Raw genomic sequence first — 15,639 nt, 5'->3', positions numbered from 1 at the left:
AGGCCGGCCGTCCTCTCGTTCTTGTACGATGCTGCACCAGCACACTATAACACTTCACAACACACAAATATTGTCTATATGCAAAATATACTAAATCAGTTTATATATTGTCCAAAATACTAATTTTAATGCGGATGAAAAAACTATGATAGCCACCGTTCAACGATCTCCGAATGACTACGTGCGCGACAGCCCGAGTCTCGCCGATCGGGCTCGAGCGAAACATCTCTGTCCTTTTCAGATTCCTTGCCAAGGAAAGAGATAGATGTGGAGAGGACGTTAGGAAAGGAAAATAGGTATACAGGCGCAAACATCCCCCCCCACTTGAAGGATCCCTTCAAAAAAAAGCAAATGCAAAACAAACTAACTAAAATGTAGGATACTAACCAAACTAATAATATATTTAACAAGAGAACGGAGCTTAACTATATTTACTATTTACTGATTAGGAAGTGGACACAGACGAACTACTGGTCGTAGATACGAGCCAGATGAAGTTCGGACTCTAGCTACTCTAATAATGCCATCTTTCGCGGGAAAAATTTCTTCAATGATACCCAAAGGCCAATGAAGAGGAGGTGCGTTATCTATAATAATTATTACAACATTGCCTACTGCTATGGGATTCGACGGAGTATTCCATTTCTGACGCGTTGTCAATGTATGCAAATATGAACGTCTCCACCGAGACCAAAATGACTGTACTAATTTGGTAAGTAATGAATGACGTTGATTAAGATCAATTTCATTACCACTAAGAGTTGGAGCAGGCAAATATTTCAATGGTGTTGAAGTCAAGAAATGAGCCGGCGTTAAAGCAAGCGGTTCTGATGGATCCGATGTTAACGTGCGACACAATGGTCGACTATTCATTACTGCTTCCACTTGCGTGAGAACAGTGCTAAGCTCCTCAAAAGTGAGAATCTTTTTTATTATTTTTTTTTTTATTATTTATTATTAATATCACAAAAATTTGCATCACATAACATTCTTACATTTGTAAAATAAAAATAAATATACTTTTATATAAAACTATATACATATGTGTAGTTAGTAATGAACAAGTGCATCTTAATATAATACTACTCATGATTCAGAACGCAACAGTTTACTAAGTACCTACTTATTTACAATATTAACTCGAATTCACGTTACATAGGCTTTTAATGTGGGCACCTGCAGCAAATGTTAATATTGAGTTATCATAGGTGGTTTTTAAACGGATGTTATATAGAATTTATTTACGCATTATGTATCTATACTTCACAAGGTTTTCACAACACAAGACTATGGAGTATTCATCAGTTAGCACAAAGACAAGTAAATAGTAAAAAATTTGTTTTATAATAGATGGATGTAAAAATGGTACTTAGCGGACAGTATTATAAAGTATTATTGTACCTATCCCAAGACTACAATAGACACAATCCTATACAAGTACGTGAAACGAGATTAGCTATAATTATTATGTTAGAATATCATGTAAGACAAATCATTGGTTTAAATTTATTAGTGCCACTAGCATCTAAACTAGGCCGTGCCTATGTCTTAGATGCCAGTTCTCCCAATGACATTTATATATATTTTCTTAAATTCGTAAATCAACTTAGTAATTACTAGTGTACCATATATATAGTACTATGTGTACTAGTGTATATATACACACACATATATGAATGTTATGACAAAGAATGTTAAATCCAAAATTAGTGTTTTTTCCAACGTACACATTACTACCAACAATATCAACTTATTGTGGGTAGTACTAATATTGTGTGTACAGTGAATGAACATAAAGTAAATCACTACTATGACTGTGGACTTGCGAAATTATTCCTTGATGAATACAGGCGTTTTACCTTACAATAAAACGCTTATTAAACATACTTACCTTATTCGAAACCCAATAAAACATGAGAGTAGCATTTCCGTTTCCGCTTTCTGAGAATATAGTGCCTATCTCTTCTGACTAATATTTCTGTCTCTTTCTCTCTTTTCCCTACCACTGCCACCACCAGCGCCATCTAGCGAGCTAAGTTTAGAGGGAGCGATATTTTATTGTTCATTGGAGGCGAATGTTTTCCACCTGGCAGTATTTAAAAATATTGGGTTTCGAATAAGGTAAGTATGTTTAATAAGAGTTTTATTGTAAGGTAAAACGCCTGTATTAAACAACTTGACCGTTATTCGAAACCCAATAAAACATGAGAAGTGTCTGTTATCGCCTGGTGGTGGTGTATGTAAACGCCAATGTGACTATGTATATATATAATATATAAAAAGAAATGTAACTTTACATGAATAGGTATTAGGAAACAATTGCAGGATCTAGGTGACCCAAAGTTCCAAGATTGAAGAATAAAATAAAAAATGATTTCATCATAGACATTTACTTAATAGAATTAACAATTACAACAAAATATTTATACTCATTTTAATTGATATAATCGAACCAAAATATAATCTTTCCAATCACTGCATTATTGTACTAAAATTTATTTATTTACTGGTCTGAATAAACGCGTAATCAACTGACTATTTCGTGATGAAATTATTTCTCGGCGGTAAAACTGTGTAAAGGTATTTTCTGATCGCCAGTTTCCTCGTGCAAGAATATCATCCATAGCAAAATTTTCTGCCCAGTTCTTAGAAGCTACAGCTGATCGGAAGCTTCCTGGGGTGGCGTCGATACCGGCTTTTTTCAGCAGCTTTTTTACCATCCCCCAATGACGGTGGTCGAAGCTGGTTTAGTTAATCTTGCTGTAGTAAGAAATAAATCGTTGTAATTAGTCGTATTTCTTCTTGTTGCCGAAATCTTTATTAGTTGCTTTATCCAATGAACAGGATCCAGAGCCCTATTTTGTTGATTTGTCAGTAATTTCCAACCTGATTGTTGATAACTAACTGTATCCGTTTTGGAGCCATAGACGGGAATTAATATAACATCATCATCTGAAACTATGCAGTGTTCATTAGATATTCTTAATAATGTCAAATCATGAACGCGTCGTCCAGAGCATAGAAGCAAAATCGCTGCTGTTTGAGCAGATGTTTCATACAAGCTAATGGTATCAGGGTTCTGTTTCGCCAAGAAGTTGTTTAAGATATCGATATCCCATGTTGGAAGTTTAGTTGGTTTTGGTTTAGCTAAAGCTATTGCTTTTAATATTTGTTTCACAAGAAAGTGTGTGCTTAGTTTATCCCGCTTGTTTGGGCCGCAAAAAGTTGACACTACAGATTTGTGAACAAGTATAGTGCTATAGGCTAAGTTTTCTTTGTGATGTAGATCCGCTAGATATTTAGCCAAATCTGCGCCTTGGAGTTTATTAAAGTCTATCTTATTAGCTTTTGACCATTTGAGCCATCTGTTCCATGCTGAGCGATACGTGTTTAGGGACGACTTGCGCCAACTAGAATTTAATAATGATATCTGTTCTTTCGTCCAGTCGTTGAGGTGTTGCGTCCACCCCCAAGTTTCCAGATCTCCAGACTCAGATCCTCTACATTTGGAGGTGGAAGGCCCGTAGAAACGTCGACTAGTATCTTGTTCAAGTGTTTTATTGTGAACGGAGCTGCTAAGGCTCTGGATTTCAGATCCGGTCGCCAGTATACTTTGTCCCACTTCGGTACTACCATAAGGTACAGCCCTCGAGCTCTGTTCAGATGTGTCAGGACTTTTGGGATGAGATAAGGAGGAGGAAATACCCATGCCAGAGGAAAGTCCCAATTCCGTCCCAATGCATTGTACATCTTCGCCTGACTGTCGTGTCTGTCGAGTGTGCAATAATTTTCTACGACATGAGCTGTCGTTGACGCGAATAAATCTATTTGAGGTCTTCCCCATTTGGCAAAAACTATTTCTGTTAGTGCAGGCAATAGATGCCACTCTGGAGATACACGGTTCCGAGACAGTCGATCGGCGTCGCAGTTGTATCGCCCCGGTATATGATAGACTGTCATCTGAATATTGTGTTGATCCAATATTTGAAAAATATCGACCGTTATTTTCATCAAGGCTGATGACTTCGTCCCGCCTTCGTTGCGTAAATAGGACACAACTGTTTGATTGTCGCATTGTATCAGGAGACCGGTGTATCGAAGCTGATAGCCGTATTCGATTAGAACGTTCCGGATTACTAACATTTCTTTTTGATTGCAATGTAAATAAACCTGTTCTTTTGTCCAGGTCCCTGCTATACTTATTTCGTCTAATTTTGCACCCCATCCCGCATCGCTTGCATCCGTTGTTAGGTAATGCGAGGGAAGTTCGGTGTGAATGGGCGTACTGTGACTGCAATTGTGTTTCCACCATATTATTTCCATTAAGTTGTCTTGTGATAATGTAATTGTTCCCGTCTCGTCTAATTTCCAAAGCAGATTGAGTTGGGTTTGTAGGTGTCGGTAATTCAACCGACCCCTTGGTACCGCGAAGCTGGCAAAATTCAAGCTTCCGATCAATTTTTGAAGAGTCAAGATTGAAACTGTCTTTTTGGTTTCTGTTGCAGCCAATAGATTTCTTATTTTCGTGATTTGCCTGTCGGGTAAGTGTTTTATATTTAGTCGTGTGTTCCAATTGATTCCTAGAAACTCGGCGGATTTTTGCGGATGGAGAATGCATTTGTCCTTGTTTACATACCACCCGAGTAGCTTTAATGTCTGTAGGGTTAATGCAATGTGCTTCTTTAAAGTTGCTGGATCCTGATGGGCAAGAAGAAAGTCGTCCAAATAAATCAACAGCCGTACTCCGTTTTCGCGTAAGTATTGACCTATCCAGTTTGTGACGGATGCAAATGTTCTCGGTGCTGAGCTTAGGCCAAACGGAAGGCAAGTCATTTCGTATAATTTTCCTTCGTACATCAAGCGGAGGAACCTTCTGTGACCTACTGAAACTGGTATGTGAAAATACGCTTGATGGATGTCTATTTTGGCTAAGAAATCTCGAGGTTGTAGAAAGTCCGGCACTCGAAACACGTTTGTCAGTCTGAATTTACCTGCGTGAACATACCGATTCAGATTTTTCAGATTGAAGATTGGACGGGGTGATCCGTCGCTTTTTAATCTCAGAAATATTGTGGAGATGAAGCTTGGTGAGTTTGGTACTGCTACAATTACACCTTGAGCCAATAATTTGTTTATGATGGCAGACATTTTGCTCGATGTTTGCGTAATGCGATCTTGGAAAGTTGGCATACAAAGTGGAGGCTTTTTCATGAAAGGAATGCCGTAACCTTTTATAATTTTTAAAACATGGGCAGGAGCACCGAGGTATTCCCATTGAAGAACGTGATGTTGTAGGCATCCGGCAAAAAAGGCATAGTCAGTATTTTCTTGGGTTGCTCCGATCCCGGTGGGATACTGGGGAGCGTGTTCGTTGCCCTCTATTGTGTGGTATCTCGCCTTGATGCCCACGGTAGGCAGTGCCTCTTCGGGACTGAAATGTGTATCTCCTTGATTTGGCTCCTCTATTAGCTGAGGTATTTTTTGTAGAGCTAAACTGCTTCACTGGTGGTTTTTGCGTTTGTATAGCGCGGTGGTCGCGATTGGAATAAGAATCGTTCTGCGGTGCAGAATTGCGATCCTTCTGATTGTTCCAGAAGATGCTCTTTGTACCTCCGGCCTTCTCTAGAACAGCGCTGAATTTTTCCGCTTCAAAGAGATTATCTATTGACGGCGGTATACGACGAAATGCGCTTTTATGAAAGGGATCTTTTACCGAGGCTAGGATCGTCTCTCTTCGTTGCTGAATTATTTCGGCCCTGTGACCGCAAACCAATTGTAGTGCATCACTTGAGGCCTTCATATATTCTCCGTTGGAAAATATATTATTGAGTTTTGAGTGTATTGACTCATAATTAACGTTTTCAGTTTCGTGAACCCAGTTTAAGAATAAGTTTATCTCATTCTGTAACGCATCGCGCTGTTTCAATAGAGCATACGTTAAATCAGCAAATGCTCTCTCCATATTAGAGGCGGTCCGTGAAGTATCGTACCTGGTGATCTCGTCATTTGCTCGTAAGTTTACAAAGCCTGGTTGATGCACGTATTGTTTTTGCACATCCGCGTAACGAACATTCACCCATTCTTCGTTATTGAAACGCTGCAATAGCTTTAATTGTTCCACGTATGCAGGCGGTGCCTGTGGTACGTGAGGTTCCTTTGTTTTTGTTGTAAGCAATATGTTGAACTCTGTCCGGCTACCGTTGGTAAGCGCGGGTTCATTGGATATAGCTGTATCCGAAAGAGCGGTTGCACCAGTAAAGTTACCGCTGGATTCAGCATAATTGTCACTCACATTTGCGTCAATAACGTTATCACACTTGTTATGACAGAAATTTTCTTCATTAGCAGTGTATGACTGGCTAACCTGTTGTTTAAGTTTAGAAATTTCGTTAAATAATTGATCGAACTTACGGTTTTTATTCTTCTTCCTTCGTTTTGTTTTGCGTGATTTCCGACCCTTACAATCACTGCATGACGAAGAAGAGCTCGAATCCTCTGACGAGCTATTACTATCAGATGATTCAGATAATCTTTGTGTTTTTCTTTTATGTTTCGATTTACCATTCACAGGTGGTTTATTTGAAGCTTCTTCGTTACCTTTACTAGTGGATGGAATCGGATTATCCATTATAATATTTTATTTCGAACGGTAATACCGTTTAAGTCCACTAGAGAAATAGATATATTAAATAAACCAAATTTACACAATTGTAATGATTAATACACCTAAACTAATAAAAATTGTGGGTAGGTACAGAATTGTAATAACCAGTACACGATTTACTGATTAATATATCTGAAATAAACCGTAACTGTGATTACAAAAATAATAATAAAATATGTGGGTAGATTCTTACTTATATTAAAGGTACACGATCCAATAGGCACTAACTGGAGTCGTCGAGCTATTAGTAGCTGCCGTCTGCACTCAACGGGAAACTTAACGCCAATGAACAATAAAATATCGCTCCCTCTAAACTTAGCTCGCTAGATGGCGCTGGTGGTGGCAGTGGTAGGCAAAAGTGGTAGGGAAATATTAGTCAGAAGAGATAGGCACTATATTCTCAGAAAGCGGAAACGGAAATGCTACTCTCATGTTTTATTGGGTTTCGAATAACGGTCAAGTTGTTTAATATTCATTAATGATTCACGGTACACACAATAAAATTAGTCTGTTAATACAAATACTAATACACATTTGCTATTTATTTAGAACCGCTAATATTACTTATATACTAAGTTATATAAGTATAAGCACGTTATGTACATTATGAATGTACAAACTGTTTATAAGTTAAACATGATTTATAATATTATTATATATATGTATATTTACTGAATTATTGTAAACAAGTCTTCAATACTATGATAACTTTGCGGTTTAAGCCAGGAGCTTAACACCATTTTACAATTAATATAATTTAGGTTATAAAGTTCAAGTATATTATTTAATTTATTATATAACATCGGTCCCAAGTAATACTGGAATCTACGCATAAATTCAGTTTTTACGTAATTAGGTGTATTTTTAATTATGTTAATACAGACCTTATGTTTTCGGCGTTTTGTTATTGGTTCTAAGGTGTAATAGAGCTTGGAGTGTTGAGAAAGAACGGTGTCTCGAATAAATAACTTTCGAACAGACAGAACATTAAAGTCCGTGTATAGTTGTGCAGTAGGATATCGAAATGTTTTGAAAGAAGTTACTTTTAACAAAGCTCGTTGAGCTCGCTCTAGCTTTATAATGCGGGTTTTGTGTGCTCCGCCCCATGAAGTTATACAATAGGTCAATATCGATTGGGCTAGTGAGAAGTAAATTGTTTTCAGCAGTTTTGAGTCAGCTATATGACGTAAAATTTTAAATACATAAATAAGTCTTCGCACTCTTTGAGATAGTTGGTCGATTTGTGGTGCCCATGACAGTGTTTCATCCAAAAGAACTCCAAGGTAATTTATAGTTTCCGATCTATTCAAGTTATTACTACAATTGCATGTTGATTTATCACTGAGTATATTATCACAATAATGAATTTGAATTGAAAAGTTCTGTATACTTGATATTTGTTGTTTTGTGAGGGCAAAGGTGATATATTTAGTTTTAGAAGTGTTTAGTGTTAAGACGTTTTGTTTGAGCCATTGAAAAACCTTCCGAAGACCTAGTTCTGATACCATCTTAACCTGCTCCCATGTCTGATTGTGAAATATAAGGGCGGTATCATCAGCGAATGTAAATATTTTACAGTGAGATATATCGAGATTGCACAAATCATTAATGTATATGAGAAAAAGGCTTGGACCAAGTACACTGCCTTGAGGGACACCGTATGATACAGAAACTTCAGAGCTGCAATAACTACCTATTTTAACTTTCTGGGTACGATCACTAAGGTAGTCCCTAAACAGAGCCAGTACATTACCTCGAATACCGATCTTATTCATCTTGTTCAGTAGAATTGGAATGGATACTGAATCGAACGCCTTGACTAGGTCTAGAAAGACGCCAATGCATTTATCTTTTTCATTCAGTTGGGAAGCAACATATTCCGTTAAATTTGAAACTGCTTCGCTTGTTGATTTGCCGACTCTAAAGCCATATTGGTTCGAGGATAACACATTCTCCTTTTCAAAATCCTTTTAAAAATAACATTAATTGCCTATTCATAATTTTTTCTAGAATTTTTGAAAGCGCTGATAATACTGAAATAGGACGATAGTTAGAAGTGCAGTCTGGATCACCAGTCTTATAGATAGGGTGTATTATAGATATTTTAAACACTTTAGGGAAAATGCCGCTCGAAATACATAGATTAAAGATGTGTGTTAGAATGGGGGCTATTTTGTTCTTTGTCATTTTCAGGATATTTGTAGATATGTTATCCCAGCCAGTTGCACAATCATTTTTGAGATTCATAATAAGACTTTCAATTTCATGTTGTGATGTTCCTAGCATAACCATGGAATTTGAAGGAGACTTCGAAGTATTTTTTGGAGTCTGCGAGTATGAGCATGGTTGTCCTTCCAATTGGCTAGCAAGGTCTCGACCCACATTAGCAAAGTATTTGTTGATGTTATCTACAGCTATCTCAGGAGTTTTATGTGTTCTAAGAAGGTCCATTTGAGGTGTTTTTTTTATTTCCGTATTAGTAAATGTTTTAATCAATTTCCAAGTCTTTTTAGGGTCGTTAGCATATTTTTTTAGTTGATTTCCTTCATATGTTTTTTTTAACCGTTTCAATAAATCATTACAGTAGTTTTTATAACGATTATAACTAATTTTCAACACTTCATTAGTAGGCTCCTTTCTACATTTCAAGTGCATTTTATCTCTATTTTTAGTACATCGTACAAGCCCTGGTGTCATCCACGGTTTGGTACATTGCATTTTTCTAGGTGTATGAATTGTGGTTGTGTTTTTTAGGATAATACTAGAAAGTTTATCTACAAACATATCAGCGGAGTAATTAGCATCATTTGAATTCGTTATACAATCGAAATTAGTTTGATCAATTTGGGAGTAGATTGCGTCGTAGTTAATTCTTGTTTTAATAATTTTTGATTCCATTTTATTTTTGTAATCTAGATTTATGGAAGCAAGAACTCCTGCGTGGTCTGTCAAGGGAGCAGTTAAAACTACAGTAGTTATGGGCAATCTTGATTTGATCATTGCGTGATCAAGACAGTTATTTTCACGGGTAGGATATACGTGACCAATCATAATACCGTGACTAGCCAGTAGATTTAGATAATCAGATGATTTATTGTCACTGTGGCTCTTTTTTACATCAATATTTATATCTCCCATTAATATAATATTTTTGTAGTTAGAATAACTGTTTAAGAGATTATCTAAAGAGTTAATGAAATTATTAATATTTTGAAATGAGGGGGATCTGTATATACCTATTATAACAGTATCAGGTTTTAACTCTACTACAACGCATGAGGCGTCAGTCAAGATATGCTCCTTTACTGAACAATCTAGCCCTCGTTTTGTGTATACCACAATTCCGTCATTCTTATTATAGTTATTTTTAGAATAAAATGTGTTATATCCTTTTAAAGATGGAAAGTGAGTTGTTTTGCTATTCCATGTCTCTGTTAAAATATATATCTCGCAATCTAAATCAATCCTTGACAATAAAACTTCAAAATTAGTGAAATTTTGAGAAATGCTTCTGATATTTTGGGTCATGATTATTATGTTTTTACAGTCGGGATGCTGGGATTTTAACCTTAATTTACAAGTTTCCGGTTCACACAAATATGCTTCTCCCGCCGATATTTTGTCAATATTCTCAGTTAAGTTGCTATTGTTTAAAAAATCGAATTTGATTATTTTGCTTAATTGACTTAGGTATATCGATTACACAATATAGAATAGAGATTTGAGTAATGCTTAATTTATATGAGTTAGTTTTATAAATGTGTGTGCACGTAATCAAAATAATTGATGTATATATCCTAATCAACACATCAGCATATAATAATTTAGTTCCATTTGTATGTCTATTAGATTTGTAAATGAAAGCTTTACAGTAGGAAATCAACTTAGCATAATTAAAATATACGTAAACTAAATAAATAATTTTGATTGTATATAAAATAACCTTAATCATACCTAGTCATAGAACACTTTTTAGTTCTGTGAGCTGGGTTTCATCCTTGATTTCAATGTGACGTGAATCCTCGCTTTTTCTTAGGTATATTTTGCCATTATTAGACCAGCAGTATTTGCAATTCTCAGATTTTGCGACATCTCGAGCCAAATAGAATAATCTTCTTGCTTTCCTAGTTAAGGATTCTGAAATATAAATGGCACTTATTTGGCCATCTAATCCGATATGGGTAGTGTTCAGACGATTCGACGGGTTCTTCTTATTATATTCTTTTGCGCTTCTGATAACGTCATATTTTAAGACACTTGTGGTGAATTCAGCGACAATAGTGCTTTTATCTCCTCTTTCATTCAAAACAACTACGTCTTTTATATCTTTATTAGAGACGCTGGCATTTATAGCTCTGCAAGTGTTTTGTACAATATTGCACAATTCTTCCTTAGTTTTTTACATTTTCAGGATTAGTAGGTTTCTAATTTCAATAGATGATGACTTCAAGGTTCTTTGCATTTCTTCAACTTTATTTTTCAGTACCGCTATTTGAGTGATATGACATTTCCTCTCGTTTTCTAACAGTTCTACTTTCCTTCGCATGTCTTCATATTGGTAACTTATGAATTCCAGTGATTTTTCAATATCTTTGTTTGATTCCTTTATTTCAGAATTCTGTAGCTTAATTACAGCAACGTCAGCAACGAGCTTATTCAAAATCGTATTTTGGCTTTCTTTCCATTCAGACATCATATTTTTGATATCATCCGAGGGATATTTGTCCTCGGGAGAACCTCTTCGTCGCTTGGAACGGTGCATTTGAAAGACTGGTGCTGGATTATTTTTCTTAATAGATACTACGTCTGAATCTGACATAGTATGTTGGATTTCACTAACTGGAGGTGACCGAATAACTTTAGGCATATTTCAAATTTTGAAGTCGTCACTTCAAAGTTTCTGTAGTCGCATAGACGCTTCACAGATAGTTCAAACCGGTTTATACTGAGTTCTCTGTCTTGGTTACTTGTATTGTAATATAGTTCTTGTTATTCTGGACGATGCAACAGGTTACAGTAAATATGACTCACTATTTGTTGAAAAGAATTTTTAAATAATTATTAGTAGTGAACACGTCTTGTCGCTATCGCGGTCCGAGCGGGAGGGAATCTGATCTCCTACTACTTTATATAGGTGACTCTTCAGACTCTTGATATTAGATTCCCAGTTCCCACCGAAATGTGGGGCCGCTGGGGGATTAAGATGTCATTCAATGCGATTTTCAGCTAAGACGTGCGAAAATTCTGAATTAAAATATTTTGAAACTAAAAGTTTATGCAATTCATCTAAATATCCTCTAGCTCCTATAAAGTTCGTCCCGTTGGCCGAATACAAATGCGTTACTGGTCCGCGACGAGATAAGAAACGCTTAAACGTCAATAGAAAACAAGCTGCGCTTAAGTCAGAAGCCAACTCAATGTGAATAGCCCTAGTGGTTAGACACACAAATAAACAAATATACGCTTTACGCGCACGTATGCCACGGCCACGGTGCGGTGTTACCTTTATTGGACCAGCAAAATCTGTACCGGTATGAATAAATGCCTTAACGGATGGCGTTACACGACAAGCGGGATGATTTGACATTTCGGGAAAAACTTGTTTAGGGCGCAATCTAAAGCAACGGTTACACTTATGTATTCGACTACGAATAATGTTACGTCCACCAACAAGTACAATACCATTTTCAAAAAATGGTTTCAGTCTACGAAATGCGATACTACAATGTTTACCAGATTGCATAGCTTTAATTTCATGCGAAAAGTGAAACTTCTGCAATTGCCTAATTAATTTATACTCCGCCAAGCGTAAATCAAATGCGGTAATGTATTTGCGATGCGGGAGCAGTCTAACAAAACGACAAATATAAACAATACATCTTAACAATTTAGACCACGACGAGAACTTATCTGCTAATTTTAACAAAATTAAACTAGGTTCGATTTCAGAAACTAATAATGCTTGCGTTTTTTCCTCGGGAGGATTCGATATACTAGTGGGATTGAACTCCGCTATCTTCCACTCGCTAGGGCTCGACGATAACCAGGGTGGACCATGGAACCACAACTGATGATCGATAATTTGTGCGGGTGTCAATCCGCGCGATAGACAGTCAGCAGGATTGTCTATACCCGAAACATGACGGAAACTATCTGGTACTAAATAAGACTGCAACTGAGATACGCGATTGCCAACAAAAATATCCCATCTATGGGGCGACGAATAAATCCAACAAAGTGTCACAGTTGAGTCAGAAAATACGATAACATTGCTAATAGTGAGACGCTTACTACAAGTGTCACACACAATTCTAATGAGTTTTGCGAGTACTAATGCGGCGCACAGCTCTAGCCGTGCCAAAGATACCGTTTTGGTAGGCGAAACCCTAGATTTTGAACACATCAAGTGAACGCTATTAATTCCGTTATTACTAACATGCAAATAAACTACTGCTCCATATGCCTTTTCGCTGACATCAGCAAAACCTACTACAGTAACGACGCTATCTCTCGTTATATCAACATGACGCGGAAAACTAATTTTATTTAATAAATGCAATTCACTACGGTACTGGTTCCATAGTTTTACTATCGATGCAGGCGGCGCGTCATCCCAATCACACTTCAATAACCATAATTGTTTCACAAGTAACTTTGCGTATAAAACCACAGGTCCCAAAAAACCCATTAGATCCCACAACCTAGCTACGCATGACAATATAGCGCGCTTAGTGCACTGCTCATTAGGCGGGTTTATTTGAATGCGAAATAAATCTGTGCGGGGCGACCAAGATAAACCTAAAACTTTATGGGTGTCAGTTTCATCAAACTCCTTAAGCGCCGCGAGTCTATGAGAAATAGGAATTGAGTTAAGAACTATTTGCGAATTACTTGTCCACTTAACTAAATTGAATCCAGCTGTTTTAAAAAATGCGATCATCTCAGTGGACAATTTTACCCCTTCTTCCTCTGAGTCGACTGAATGGACTACGTCGTCCATGTATGACCCTAATTCTAAAACATCCCTAGCTTGCGGGAAGGAGTCTCCAACATCCTCAGCGAGCTGTTTAATTGTACGCAATGCGTGAAACGGACTAGATTTAACACCAAAGCAAACACGATTAAATTGATAGGTAACAATGGGATCGGTGGGTGAAAAACGATACAATAGTCGTTGAAATTTACGGTCCTCTTCACGAACCTCTATGCACAAAAACATTTGTCGCACGTCTGCGGACAGTGCGACCGCGAATAACCGAAAATTAATTATTATATCAAAAAGATTACCCTGCAAATTTTCGCCACAAAACAAAATATCATTTAATGAAATGGAACTAGTAGTTTTCGCGCTAGCGTCTAAAACAATTCTTAATTTAGTGGTCGTCTTATCCTCACGAACCACTCCATGATGCGGTATAACGTATGAAAGCGATTTATCTTCACACGCCAACGTAGGTGCGGGTGAGATGTACCCCTTATCTATATAATCGAGAATGACATCGTCATAAGCTAATTTAAATGCGGGGGAAGCAATTAATTTTCGTTCCAAACATAACAATCGTTTTTTAGCCAACTGATAAGAATCGCCCAGTGTGGACGGATCCTTACAAAATGGTAAAGCCACAATATACCTACCACTGATCGGGTCGCGTTTTGTAGTACTACTATAATATTTTTCGCACGCGTTATCTTCTGGACTTTTAATAGGAGGTACGTATATCTCCTCTAAATCCCAAAATCTTTTAATTAAATTGTCCAGAGAATTCGATACTATAGCACAACACGTCGTTACAGTGTTGTTACAAAAAGTAGCAGGCGCGGGTCCTACAACAATATATCCTAACGTGGTTTCCCAAGCGTAGGGAGAACCTAACTGACCTTCAATTTTATTTGTAAGCAATAAATGATGAAACAATGATGCGCCCAATAACATGTCGATGTCACCTGGACAGCTATACGTGTCATCAGCCAATGGTAACACGTCAAAATCAGACAACATGCACCTATCTACAGTCATATTAGGCAAACGTTCCGTAATCCTATCCACTACCAATGCATCTAACTCGTACGAAATATTCCAATTAAATCGAGAGTGTATTTTAATATTTACTAATGTGTCGACAGCCTTATTCGTCCCGCCGATACCTTTTACTAATAAATTTGTCTTGCGTTGGTTACATAAACCCAATTTTTGACATGTACTATTAGTAATAAAATTACTTTGCGAAGCGTTATCTAATAAACAGCGAACTAAACATTCCCTACCATAAACATCGTAAACAATAACTCGTGCGGTCGCCAACAAAATAGTATTGTGAGTGGTTTTGTTAACTAGTTGTGTACTGCATAACGCAATGTCCGCGGCCGTCGCGTTACTAGTATTCGCTATCTGTGAGTTATAATGTGATGCGCGCGGTGCATCAGTGAGACGCGGCGGTGCATACGGCGAGAGCGGCGCGGGCGGCGCGACAGGGGCGAGCGGCGCTAGTGGCGCGGCGGCGGGTGCGGCGAGCGACCGGTCGCGGCCGTTTTGTGCATACGGCCTGCCAGTGTTACTAACGAAATGCAACATCGAATGATGTTTCATATTACCAGTGGCAATCCGTGAGGAAGTAGCCATTATTATTGCTAAAAGTTGCATATAGATGGCGTGATTGGTATCGATGGAATTCTTCATAGTTTTGCAAACGTTTTAAAAAACAAAACTGTGTTTACAAAAATGTTTAATCAATTTTTAAAAAGTTATATATACATGTTAAAATGAAATAATGCGTTTAGAAAAGTAATTTTCATATATTTACTCATTTTGTTATTTTCCAGTACTTAATTAATTTAATCAGTGCTAATACGGGGCTCAATGTTTTCAAAATGCTTTCATAGATGGCATTGTTGTCATTTGTATCGGCCTAATTAAATGTCTTTTTTATATTTTCCAATAATAAGCACTTAATATATCATTATTGTAAATTAAACAT

General features: G+C 37.1%; 2 protein-coding genes across 2 annotated transcripts; both read right to left on the bottom strand.

Moving 5' to 3' along the window:
- Window positions 1-10,622: 10,622 nt before the first annotated feature.
- Window positions 10,623-11,531, bottom strand: LOC131848986 (uncharacterized). The gene is made up of 2 exons (XM_059198960.1): window positions 11,068-11,531; window positions 10,623-11,019 (listed from the first exon to the last, which is right to left on the bottom strand). Exons 1-2 carry the CDS (start codon window positions 11,529-11,531, stop codon window positions 10,623-10,625), a joined length of 861 nt encoding a protein of 286 aa, XP_059054943.1.
- A 183-nt stretch (window positions 11,532-11,714) lies between these two features.
- Window positions 11,715-15,284, bottom strand: LOC131848985 (uncharacterized). Its single transcript, XM_059198959.1, has 2 exons — window positions 12,542-15,284; window positions 11,715-11,854 (listed from the first exon to the last, which is right to left on the bottom strand). The coding sequence occupies exons 1-2, from the start codon at window positions 15,282-15,284 to the stop codon at window positions 11,715-11,717; spliced, it is 2,883 nt and encodes a 960-aa protein (XP_059054942.1).
- Between the last annotated feature and the right edge of the window lie 355 nt (window positions 15,285-15,639).

The sequence above is a fragment of the Achroia grisella genome, unplaced genomic scaffold (assembly GCF_030625045.1).
Source record: "Achroia grisella isolate CSIRO2021 unplaced genomic scaffold, CSIRO_AGI_Agris_v1 utg6089, whole genome shotgun sequence".
NCBI lineage: Eukaryota > Metazoa > Arthropoda > Insecta > Lepidoptera > Pyralidae > Achroia > Achroia grisella.
This window is presented reverse-complemented; position numbering and strand designations above follow the sequence as displayed.

Coding starts and splice junctions, on each gene's coding strand:
- LOC131848986 (XM_059198960.1), bottom strand. CDS start 11,531: ATGCCTAAAGTTATTCGGTCACCTCCAGTTAGTGAAATCCAACATACT. Junction 11,020..11,067: donor AACCTACTAATCCTGAAAAT/GTAAAAAACTAA, acceptor AAACACTTGCAG/AGCTATAAATGCCAGCGTCT.
- LOC131848985 (XM_059198959.1), bottom strand. CDS start 15,284: ATGGCTACTTCCTCACGGATTGCCACTGGTAATATGAAACATCATTCG. Junction 11,855..12,541: donor GTGGTCTAAATTGTTAAGAT/GTATTGTTTATA, acceptor TTAATCCCCCAG/CGGCCCCACATTTCGGTGGG.